General features: G+C 36.7%; 1 protein-coding gene across 22 annotated transcripts in view; it reads right to left on the bottom strand.

Annotated features, from left to right (window-relative positions):
* The window catches only part of VPS13B (vacuolar protein sorting 13 homolog B), a 915,151-nt gene that overhangs the window by 64,229 nt on the left and 838,017 nt on the right, over positions 1-12,905 (bottom strand). For all 22 annotated transcript variants that reach the window (XM_063669399.1, XM_054497603.2, XM_054497598.2 and 19 more), the window contains one exon: positions 3,557-3,712. In XM_063669399.1, coding sequence (XP_063525469.1) covers positions 3,557-3,712 — 156 coding nt within the window. The remainder of the gene's footprint in view (positions 1-3,556; positions 3,713-12,905) is intronic.

The following is a 12,905-nucleotide window of genomic DNA, read 5'->3' as shown; positions in this document are numbered from 1 at the left end:
ACTTACAGTGCCTTTATTTTGAAAATTATGGTTAGAATTTCAAGATTAATTTATCAGTTGAAGACAGCTACTTAATTTTTTTAAATGCACGGTTTCTCTTTAATACACATTTCCAGGTTTCACACTAATTCCCCTCCTTCCCCAAAGCCACAAAGATGTGTATTGAAGATTTCCACATATGATTTTACTTAGCAGGTTTCAGAACTCTTATTAGATCAGTGCCAAGAAGAATAGTGATATTAAAGAATAACTCCAGAGCACCAGATGCACTGGAAAATGATATCTTAACCATGATTAAAAGTATGTGTATAAAGACACCATTATACATACATACATGTGTACATTTGAGATTTTAGAGTAGTAAAGGTTTCTCCAATAAAAGGATGGGAAACATGGAAGCAAATATGTGTACATGAGCAGTTGTAGAACATACAAAGTTCCCACAAAATTTTCTGTGGTCAATTTTCATTCAATTGGGGGAAATGAGAGGGGTATAAGAAATGCAGTGCACAGATAACCCAACATCAATGTTAAAAAAGAGCTTTAGCCAATTCTCCATTATCCAGGGGGTGTTAAGGTACATCAGGGATCTGCATACACTCACCTCCCCAAATGGGCCCTGGTAATTAGGCAGCTGCAGTTTATTGCAACTTTCCAGGCCCAGGTGGGGTAGAAGGAAATAAGCCAAAATGTGACGGAGACAAGAATCCATAAAGCTCTTCTGAAGCTTGGTTCCCTTCTTCCTTCCTAACCTTGCCAATTGAGGAAATCCTACGTCTCTGATGTACTTTAACCAGAGCAAATCTGAACACTAAACTACCCTGACAGCAAAAATTAAATCCAATTGAAAAAGACATTTAACATTTTTGCTTGTGGGTGTGTGTATCTGAGTGAGTGAGGGGGCAGGAAAGAGGTAAAACTGTCAGACATTTTTAGAAATGTATTTTTCAAATAACCAACTTTTATGACATTTGGTAGGTATACTGTTGCGATGTGTAATATTTTTGCAGGAACACTGTATATATTAATTTATCCCTGAAATTTAACATTGTTTCTTGAAAATATATAGTATCTATACAAGAATGAGTCACTATTGTTATAATACAAAACCGTCCAACTAGTGTTACTCATGCCTGATAACATTTCATTAGAATAATTTTAAATATGGTATATTGGGCTATGGCAGGAGGGCAGGCACGCTGTAAGCATTTTACATACACAAACTCAGTTGATCCTCACACTAACTTCCTGAGGAAGGCACAATTACTCTCCCCATTTTACAGATGAGGAAATTGATTCACAGAGTTTAAACGACTTGCTGAAGATCACACAGCTAGCAAGCAGATACAGCTAAGTTGCCTATGATCTTGACTACGAGGACATACCATTAAAACCATTTCTCTATGGAGGGACCCTGCCATTTCAGTAACTGATAAATGTTCTAGCAGCCACACTAAAATGAGCTGAACCACCTGGGAAAGTTTAGACTGGAGCTATAGTAGTCAAATTGTGGTCCCTGGACCAGCAGCATCAGCAGCACCTGGGAACTTGTTAGAAATGCAAATTACAGGCCACACCCAATCTGAAACTCTGGGGTTGGGACCCAGCAATCTGTGTTTTAACAAGCCCTCCAGGGGATTCTGATGCACACTCAAATCAAATTTGAGAAGGCCTAGAGAGAAGAAAACCAAGGGGAAACACCATAGCTTCCCTTATGTTTTTGAAGGGCTATAATGTAGAGGAGAGGTGACTTGTGGAGTCCTCACAACAAGTTTTGCACTTGTTGTATATGCCTCATGGTTCTAGGGAATGGGGAAAGGTGGTGGAATGGTGAAATATTTTTGGTTCAAAATCAGGAAGAAAACTTAGCTGGTAGTAGCAAACAGAAAGGGCTGCTGTGTGAGGGAATGAGCCTCTTGTCATCTGAACTATTCAAAGAGGCTGGATGACCTTTTCTCAGACATATTACTGAATGGGAAGGTGGATAAGACATTCTTGAAAGACCATGAGTGACAGAATCAGAAAACCAGTATATACTTACTGGGCAGATATTCATTGACAGCAAATTCACGTAAGAGTGTTCTGAGGGCAGATGGGAGTTAGTGACACTCCTTGTTCTCTTTGGCTTAATGCTCACACTAGTAGGCCGGTCCCCACAGGAATCCTTCAGTAAGACTCATTTGTCCCACATTTGTCTCTTCGTTTATGCTATACTGTCTACTTGGAATGCTCTCTCTTAATCCAAATTCTACATATTTTCCAAAGCCCAGCTCAAGTCATATCTTCTCAGTGAAACCTCTAAATTCCCTTTACACTTACTGTCAGTTGAAAACATTGTTGGGCTTACATAAAATTGCAATTTAAAAGCAAAGATTGTTTCACATACTTGGTGTTTTCCATTTTACTTTGTTCCACTTTAGGCAATCAATAAATATTCTGAGGAATGCTCAGTTAATTGGGAAGAGTCTTCCATGCTTCTTTTCTGAGACTCCTCTGCTAGAGTTGAGTTCTCTTTTTATTTCCGTGGCCCACAATAATAAGATCACCGAGTCCAACTCCTTGATTAGGTGCAGACCAAGAATGCATATGGTGTGGGTCCTACTGTTCATCTCGCTAGTAGCTTCCTGCTTCCTCCTTGGCATGCAGCAACAGAATAGCCCCTGCTGCTCCATAGGGGAAGCTCCCCTTTTCTAGGGACTAAGTGCTGTTTCTATCATGTCCCACAAAAGCTCTGGGTAGACTGTTACAATCCAGATGTAGATGTATATGTTGAAACTCTAACGACAAATCCAGTTATTATGTGTGCAGTGAAGCCAGTTTTCAGATTTTAATACTTCCTTTTTTTCTTTCTACTCTTGTCATATGCTCCATGCTTGAAAAACATCTTTTAGAAACCACATTTTCACATCTTAAGAACACAAAGAAAGTGTCAGATACTTTTTTCCCTTTGCAGTCTTAGAACTTCAAAAACAGCCAAAAGGAAGTTTTATAAAATACGTAAAAATATGTGCTGAGGGCTGAGGTTTTATATGCCAAGAGTTAGGCTGCAGTGAATTTTTACTGCAGTTAATATTAACTCCTAGGAAAAGAAAAGCTTGCTGGAGACCCAGGCCCCCTCTGTCATGGGAGAGTATCACAGCACTTCCTTACAGATCATTCTCACGTGCATGAGAACCAACTCTTGGTTATCCACTGGTGGATTATCCAGGGTTCCCACTACTCTTTGCTTCTTTTCCTTCTCAATAAAGGACTTTTGGCTATTTCACAGCTCATTAGCACCTCCACCAGAAGGTAGGTGGTGACAGGGAGAAGAGGTGAAACTAAAATCAGTAAATTTTACTGCTCGTTAGCAGCTCTTGTAAAAGAAGTGGGACAAAGGGTTTGAAGCCATCATCATTGTCAGGATCATAGATAAGCATTTATTAAATGCTCACATGCATGGTAATAGTAGATATAACTAGGCATAACCACTGTGATTTAAAAAAAATTATTAATTATTTTCATCTCCATTACACTGATTAAGAGGTGTCTGGGTCATGAACACAAAGAAACTTACCTGTTTTTGTACTCCATTGAGTTGCTGAACCTTGATGATGAGAGAAGCAGTTCGACCCCTGTACTGAATTGTTCTAATAAAAGTCCCGGCATGGTCCACACTGAAAGGCTCTGACCAACGCCAGTTGCCCCAACCTTCAATACAGATGTGTAACAGCTGGAGAAAAAAACAACAATCGTCATAATGCCAAACGTGCCAACAAAAACCTAGTCCTAAAATGAAAGTCTCGTTGCTGGAAAACCTTTCCATTTGTAATATTTCGCATCTGTTTTCTTTCTAACCTGCATTATTCATCCACTTCCAACTTATTCCACCAGGCTAAGAATAGCAAATATGCCACATAGAGTCAATGTGGTTTTTCAGATCACATTTTAAACCTTCTTAAAAATAATTTTCCTATCAAATGGTAAAAGGCCTGCTGAACATTTGAGAAAAGATCATTTCATTCATCTGGAGGACAAAAAGGTTGAAGTGTGAGATCAAAGAACCTTGGTATTGGCTGACGATTTTTTCCTTCTTATGGCTAGACAGTAATTAAAGCTAAATTTGGTTTGTGGTTTTTTTTTTTAACCATAAATTGCCATACCTTTTTTCTTTTGATAAAGAACAAAATAGCAGTTTGAAGATGCAATTCATTTAATATACTTTCCTTATGACATCACAGATATATCAAATTAGAAATACCCTCAACATTTTAAACGTAAGATATGATGTATTTGTTCTTTTTTTTTGTTATGTACTTCTTGTAACATTTACCAATTAAGTCTCCTGATACATATTTATATTTCTTCATGTAGCATTGCCACGTCTGGTCATGTTTGGATTTGTTTTGGGGTCATATATGTCCTATTTCTACTCTTACCCACTAACTGCGGCTAAGAAAATCAGTTTAACTATATGAGTATTCCAAAAAAAATATAATAATTAGTACTTTTGTAGGAAACAGGTTTAAATGAAAACAATGTTCTATGATTTGTAAGTACAAGGAAAGACAACTGACTTTTTTTTTTTTTTTTTTTTTTTTTGAGTCTCGCTCTGTTGCCAGGCTGGAGTGCAGTGACACGATCTCAGCTCACTGCAACCTCCACCTCCCGGGTTCAAGCGATTCTCCTGCCTCAGCCTCCCGAGTAGCTGGGACTACAGGTGTGCCACCACAACCAGCTAATTTTTGTATTTTTAGTAGAGATGAGGTTTCACCATGTTGGCCAGGCTGGTCTCGATCTCTTGACCTCATGATCGCTTGCCTTGGCCTCCCAAAGTGCTAGGATTACAGGAGTGAGCCACTGCGCCTGGCCGAAAACTGATATTTTAAGAAAGATATATTTATATCATATGCCAACAATTTAAAGCTTTCTTTCATATCACATATAATTTTTTAACAGAGCTAACCAAAGGTGAATCTCATGAAAAACTCCCAATTAGTAGACAGAATAAAACTTTGAAAACCTCCTGTAAGACTATCATAAAAGGCCCTAATAATAAATACATTAAGGATTTACATGGAAATTGCCATAATGTTAAATGTCTTGGTGGAAGCAGGTTAGTTTTTAGTTTCAGCCTTAGGAGGAGTCCTGATAACATACTTAAATTTAAAAAATTCCCAAGGTCATCACAACATACGTTTTCAACGTTAAGATAGGGCTTTTTTTAAAAAAAAAAAAAATCTGAATACATTATTTTAAAAAATCTCCTAACTCATCTCCCTGCTGTTAATATGGCCTCACTCAAGTTCTTCCTCCACACACTGCCAGTGATCTTGTGATAGGAAAAGGCTATCAGTTAGGTGACTTCTAAAAAAGGTTAACAGCTAAGAAAACACACATGTGTGCATACACACACACACACAAACACACCCTGGATAGCAAATACCTTTAGGGAAAATATGGTCTTATATACACTCTACAACATAAAAGTACCAGAATATCTTTGATGTTTAAATATTAGTAACAGAGAAAAAAGAAAAATAGCAGTGTTTGGAACCCTTTCAGTTTTTTATAGCAGCAACTGGGAATCAAGCTCAGGGTACACACAAAACTAAAAGAAATAAGAAAGTTGTTTTCTTTGGACAGACTAGTAGCTGGAAATGACCAAAAAAAAAAAAAAAAAATAATGAGGCAAGGTACTTAAGATCAAGCTCAGCTATATTTTTCCTGAACATTTCATAGACTCTAGAGAAAGTTTTAATGTACACAATGTAATTTTAAGTGAGGAATGTTCACATTTGCATATGAGCTCAGTTTTAGATAGCTGCTCACTCTGTGTACACAGCTTTTAAGGACTGGATGTCACCAAGGAATATGCTGTCAGGTTTTGCTTGGCAGCTATTTGTTCTCAGAATGTTGGCACAGATATTTTCTTTGAATTATGAAAATTCAGATATGTTTGGATTTAGTTCACACAGGAAAATTAAGTGGGAGAAAAACATTTGTAACACTTCTTCCCATATGCATCATCAATGGAACATTTGTAATGTTTGGTCTACTGTTAAAAAACATCTAAATATCATTGGCAATTAGAGGCATATAATTCATTAGGAAAGGAACTACATTCTTGAGAGAAACCAACAAAAAGAAATTCAGGAGGCCTAGCAGTACTTCAGTTCTCCTTCTCATGGTATAATCACCCCTGCCTGGGAACCCGCGGCACTGGATTTGAGCACTGGATGGCAGTGAGTGCTCAGATACGCACAGACACCTAGCTAAGGTGAGAGGTTTTGTTCTTGTTGGACCCACTGACTAAATTTCACTGCTACAGATACTGTAAGTCTCCATTTAGTAACAAATACTTGCATACCTATTTTTATTTCTATACAGAAGGAAGCATAAAATCAGGCACAAAAAAAGTGACATTTGTGTTAGATCACCTGATTCAAATGAGATTTCGATCATTATCCAACACATTTTCATTACTCAAGTACTATAAGGAAGGTAATATGCTAGGCACTATGGAGGAAATACAGAGGAAGAGATATGTTCTTTGCCCCACAAGGAGCTTATGATCATATAGGGAAAATAAGGCAAGAACAAATAACTAACATGAAGCAGTCAGGAAAGGAGAGGAGCAGTCACATAGTAGTCCAGTTAAGGAAGGGTCTGGATCAGGTTGCTGTGATTAAGAAACCATTGGGAAGCAGCTGGGTCTCAGAGTTTGGGTAGGATTTCAACTGGCAAAGATGACAGTTCCTTTCCATGCCAAAAAGACAACGTGAGATGTGCAAAGTAGTACACATGCTCGGGATAAGGTTAACCATCTCAATTGACCAGAGAAAAGGGAACATGGATAAAGGGGTGGAGGATAAGGTTAAATACATAGATTTAGATTATGGCTGGCACTGCTTTACTAAACTAAGGAATTTGCACTTTATGCAGGAATTAGTGGATAGTCACTGAAACCTTCCCTATAAGTGAGCAATGTGCTGACAAAGAGTGAGAGCACGTGGAGAGGCAGGAAGACTGCAGGAGTTGCATGAGGGGCAACGTGGGCTAGAAATACAGGGGAGAGGAAAGCAATGGGCTTCACAGAAAATAACTATCCCTTCTGCCTGAAGCCCAGGGCATTTTTCTGTTCTTTTATCAATTTGGAAATTTTCTTTCACCTCTTTTCTATTAAGATTTTCCTTCCTTACTTCCCCTACCATCATTCAATCTATCCAGGCTTTTCAGTCTTTTTGGTCTACTTAGATAGTGTCTAATATTTTCCACGGTGGGGGGAAAAGTCAAACAGGAACCATTCTTGTTGGAAGTTTTCAATGACAACTAAAACTAAGCAATAAGGCAGGTTGTATAGTGGCCACACTCAATGGAAGGTCCCAAGAGAGTACATTTTCTTTTTTTCCAGCAGACCCCCAGAGCTGCGCTGGCAGCCAGACTAAATTCATAGTTTTCCCATTGAAGACCTCAGATGGAAGCATATACAGTTTTCAACTCATTTTTTTTCTATACAAAATAAAACTTAAAACGGAATTACTGATCAGGGAATTGGGGATCAGCCCTGAGGACCACCTACAGTTTTGTCCAAAGGGAGAATTCCTGAATTGATATATTTAAGAGGAAAGAAAAATAAGATAAAATCTAGGAAAACAGAGTACACCAAAGAAGAGAAAGTGGATGGTTAAATAAAAAATGTTAAACTGCATCTTAAAACATAAATGATAAAGGTACCAAATACTTTTTTGTGAAGTTACATATTTCACTATTCATTTTAAAACTATTGTCAAGATTTTTTCTACTTCAATAATCACAAATTAAAATTTTATCTTCACACTCATTTGTGTATTTTTTTTTGCATTTTATAGTAATTTACCCTACAGTAATATGTAATGTTCTAAAAAGAAACTGGAGATTTTAACAACTTCAAAAAATTTCCCAATCCATTGTATTCATTGTAGACATTTTAAGAGTTCTTAAAAATTAACATGCAATCCAAGTGAAATAAACTACTGTATATATATATATATTCTGGTAATATATTTTTATATATTATTTATATATCAAAACTTAGGCACCATTTATTTTATTATGTTTTAGAGATAGAGTCAACTCTATTGCCCAGACTGGAGTGCAGTGGTATGATCATAGCTCACTGCAACCTTGAAATCCTGACCCCTCAAGTGATCTTCCTGCCTCAGCCTCCCGAATAGCTAGGACTATAGGTACATGCCACCATGCCTGGCTTCTTCGATTTTTTTTATTTTTTGTAAAGATGAGGTCTTGTTATTTTGCCCAGGGTGGTCTTGAACTCCTGGCCTCAATCAATTCTTCCCCCTTGGCCTCCCAAAGTGCTAGGATTACAGGTATGAGCTATTGAACCTGGCTCATTTATTTTATGGGCCAGGTTCAATAGCTCATACCTGTAATCCTAGCACTTTGGATTAACTTCTAAACTCATCATAATATCCCAAGAGCCTAGCGTATGGCAGGCATTCAATAAATATTTGTTGAATAAATAAATCAAGATTAATACAAAATAACCAACAGTAAATATCTTAAAATGTCAGTGATGATATTTGTTCATAAAATGGTATCACAAAATTAGTATGAGTGCCCCCTGGGGCCAGAGACTGCAGTCACTCTGTCCCCAATTCAGTCCCCAGTTGTGGTCCCCAGGCAATTACTGTACTTAACAGGATGTGCCAGATACTTGATAGGAGGTTGGCCACATGCCCAAATCCTGGTGAATGTGGTCACCCTGCCTCCTATTTTCTGCAGACTAAGACATGGGCACTGGGTACTGTGCCTGGGCCCACTCAATCCAGATCATGAAGGCCGAAAAAACTGCAGCCAGCAAGTGCTGCCAGCCATCAGCCAAGCCATTCTACAATTCCGAGATCGAATTCCTGCTGCCTCATGGCGTCCTGCGTCGCCAGCACAAGCCAAGCTTCACCACCACAAGGCCCAACACCTTCTTCTAGGTGCTGGGCCCTCTCACCCCAGGTCTGTCCAAATAAACTCAAGAATGTTGAAACAAAACCCAAACCAAAATGAGTATTAAATCAAGATGTTTACAAGAGTTTCCTATTTTGAATGATCTTTCAACACAGGAGATTTGTCTTACAGGGATAATAATATTAGATTAAACGCCAAGTCAATGTAATCTCTCAGATTCATAATTCAGATACTGCAGTACTGATATTAAAATATCAAGCAGGCCCAAAATGATACAGTAGGTGAGCATCATGAGTAAAAATTAAGTTAAAATACTAAAATAATTATTGTCTATCCAAAATACTATCTGGAAAGTCAATTGAATCGAAATTAAATCACTTGCTTGGAATACATGAGTCTAAGTGGAACTGATAGTACATTCCACACTACTAAATCAGCAAAAAAATGAAATATGTTGCTTATTATTGCTTTTTCAAGGAATTTGAATTTCAGGATGTTCAGCGTATCTGAAATAATGCCAAAAACTAAGTAGAAAAATTTCTAGGTAATGACTAATGCTTGGCATCATAATTCAATGCTGACACTTTTAATACTAAAATTGTTAGGACCCTGTATATCCTTTCATATTTATAGAATATAATTTCCCACCTAAAAGAGTAAGTTTAAATAAATACAACTGAATTATTTTTGGACCCTTTGATGTAGTTTGTTTTGGTAGGAAAAAGAAAAAGAGAAAGTAAGCTCAACTGTGAAAGCCTTTCTAAATCATTCAGGGTGTGATATAATGGAGGCTGCATTGTCGTGATATAAGTGTTGGCTATTCTTCCACAAACTATGGGTGCTGTAAGTTTTCTCTCAAGATTATCTGAATTAACTGAAGGCCACAAATACTGTGTAATTAGCATGAAACAACCTCTTACAATAGAGGGAAACCTGACACATTCATAAAAAGCTGGTTGGAATAAAAATTGTGGCTGAAAGGTAATCCTTATATAAAAAAATCTTACTTGTAATACCTATTGATGCATCAATTCTATGAAATAATCTATCCTAAGGTAATAATTACAGATGTGTGTAAAGAATGTGTCTAGATGTATGTTTATCCCAGTGCTATTTTAATAAAAATTCGGCAGCATTAGGAAATTGGTCAAATAACACAGTAAAAATAAAAACAGCTTTCCTTTATTAGACATTATGTGTCAAGCACTGGGCTAAGTGCTTTTTAATATTACTTATTCCTTAAAACAATCTTGTAAGGTAGACAGATGAAAAAACAAATGGAGGTAAACAGAGGCTGAGTGATTTCTTCAGGGCCAGAGTGTTGGGAAGGGAAAGATATAAGATCTGAAATTATTCAGAGCCTCTATTCAAAACTATACTTACACTGCAGAGTACTTTCAAATGACTGAAAAACAATCATAGCAGGAAAACATGTTAATGCTATCAGTTAACAATAGATTAACTGAAAAACACATTACAAAAAGGTATGGGCAGTACACCCCATTTTTGTAAAACAAATAAAAAGTATGTATACCTATTCCAAAGGAAGAAAAAGGCTAGAAATACGCCATAATGCTAACAGTGGTTATTTTAGGGTTATGGGATTACGCATTTTAAGTTTCCTTTTTTCCATGTGTGTTTTGTGTGCTTCCTCAGGTAATTTCCAAATTTTATATTACAACTATGTCTTATTTGGCAATCAGACAAAAATGTTATTAAAATAAAAAATGTCTAATAGGATGCATACAGAGGTCACATTTTAGGTAAAAAGAAATTACACATTTCTATTTTAAAAATTCAAGTTCAGCCTCCTAATGAAAGCCAAATTTTCCCAACTTGCCCTCTTGGCACTTTGCCAAGAGGGTGACATGATCTTCAGTTCATCTCTGTAGCCTCCATAATTCCTAGCACAGAGTCTGGCTTGCTATATTGCTATATTACATATGCACATGATTCTTAGAAGCCATTTAATGCAATTATGTGAGCTTTTTTCCCTAGGGCAACAGCTTGTTGTTTTTTTTTTATTTGAGACTGGGTCTCCCTTTATTGCCCAGACTTGAGTGCAGTGGCACGATCATGACTCATCGTAGCCTCAACCTCCTGGGCTCAAGTGATCCTCCCACCTCAGCCTTCTGAGTAGTTGGGACTACAGGCATGCACCACGATGCCCGACCAATTTTTGTATCTTTTGTAGAGATAGTGTTTTGCCGTGTTGCCCAGGCTGCTCTTGAACTTCTGAGCTCAAGCAATCTGCCCACCTTTGCCTCCGAAAGTACTGGGATTGCAGACATGCACCACTGTACCTGGTTCAATTTGGCAAGTATTTTTAAGGATTTACAGCTATTAAATGTTTACTATAAGCCAACTAACTGTACTACACATGGTAGATATAGAAAAGAACTAGACAGTTCACTTGGGCTGAAAATGCTTACAATATAGTAGGATAAACAGATATTCAATAAGAATAATTACACTGCAAAATGTTATTAGAGTAAGAAAAACATAGGGCTTCTGAGGTGTTCTGCTTGGGGAAGTTAAAAGTTTGACCAGAGAATGATTTTACTTACTCCCCAAAATAAGAAAGACACGTCAAAATAGAACAAAAGATGACAGTAATGTTACTTCTGATAAACAAAAGTAGGTGACAACCTAACCTGTCATGTGACAACCAGGGAGGGAGTGGTTCTTTCTGCACAAAATTTGTGTCTACAAAGCATACCGACTGTGTTAGAAACAAAGACAAGCCATAAATGCAGCAAGCTATGGCTTCAAACTATTTGTGAAAACAACTCCTGGTCATTTGTTTTGTCAACAGAATTTAGAAAATTAACTTTCTATTATCAACTTGTCAGCTTACTTTCCTCTAATAGTTTTGATTGTGACCCAAATGGAGTCACTGAATATTGATTTTGGAAAGAAGGAGTCACTCTGGAATAAAAAAATCATTGTTTTAGGAGGTCAAATCTTGAGACAGAGGGTGGGAGAGAGATACAGGAAGGAAGGGTGAAGAGGAAGTGAACTCTTAGGTCAGTAACTGCTATTTCCTCTCAGAGCATCAATCATCAATAAACACCAGGGATTGATGCATGAGAGACAATGAAACAAAGTAACTGACAAGAAAGTCACTGTTTGGCTGTTTGAAATAATGCTATTCATATGTTATATCTATATTCTTCATAGCTTTAAAACAGCTCATTGTGTCATTTCATCATATACTTTGTAATAGTCATTTGAATTTCCCTGGGTAAGTCAGGGTATCAAATTTCACATGTTTCTAGCAAACATTAAGGCTTAATCAATGTTTCAACATACCTATAATCAAGCCATAGAATCTTTTTATTATTTTTCACAAATAACTATAAACACAACTCTAAATTCAAGAATTTATTTATGGATTTTTATTGTTCAGGAATTTTCTCTGTTCAATCTCTGGCTGAAATTTACATACTTAAAATAACCTAAAAAAAAGAAAAGTGGGGAGAATAGTAGCATTTTTTCCATTTAAATTATTTTCTACAAAACAATGAGTTGCTTAATGGGTATTCTAGGCTAAAAAATAAATTAAATCTAAGTGACCTAAATTAGGGAAAACTAATATACTGCATAAACATTTTTGCAAAAAGATTTAATGAGAAAGATTTTTCATGCATTAAAATATTTCATTTTTAAATTTTATGCATAACTTTTTTTGAACATTTCAATCATAAAATCAGATATAAATACAGTTAAAAAAGTATGAAATGATAAATAGGCTTGTTTTAACGAGGTCATTTCAACATTATACATATCTATTGTTCTCATTCTTCTAAAGTCTTCCCTATAAATGATACGTGACTGAAAAAACATGAGCTGTGATATTAATAGCTGCTTTAAGTCTAGAATTGTGTGACAGTCTTTAAGACTGTTTACCCTTGGTACCACCACAAAGGGTTGAAAAGCGCAGATTCAAAGAACTTTGATATATA

Source organism: Pongo pygmaeus, chromosome 7, assembly GCF_028885625.2.
Source record: "Pongo pygmaeus isolate AG05252 chromosome 7, NHGRI_mPonPyg2-v2.0_pri, whole genome shotgun sequence".
In the NCBI taxonomy this organism is placed as follows: Eukaryota; Metazoa; Chordata; class Mammalia; order Primates; family Hominidae; genus Pongo; species Pongo pygmaeus.
The sequence above is the reverse complement of the archived record's forward strand: the minus strand, read 5'-3'. Positions and strand labels throughout refer to the sequence as shown.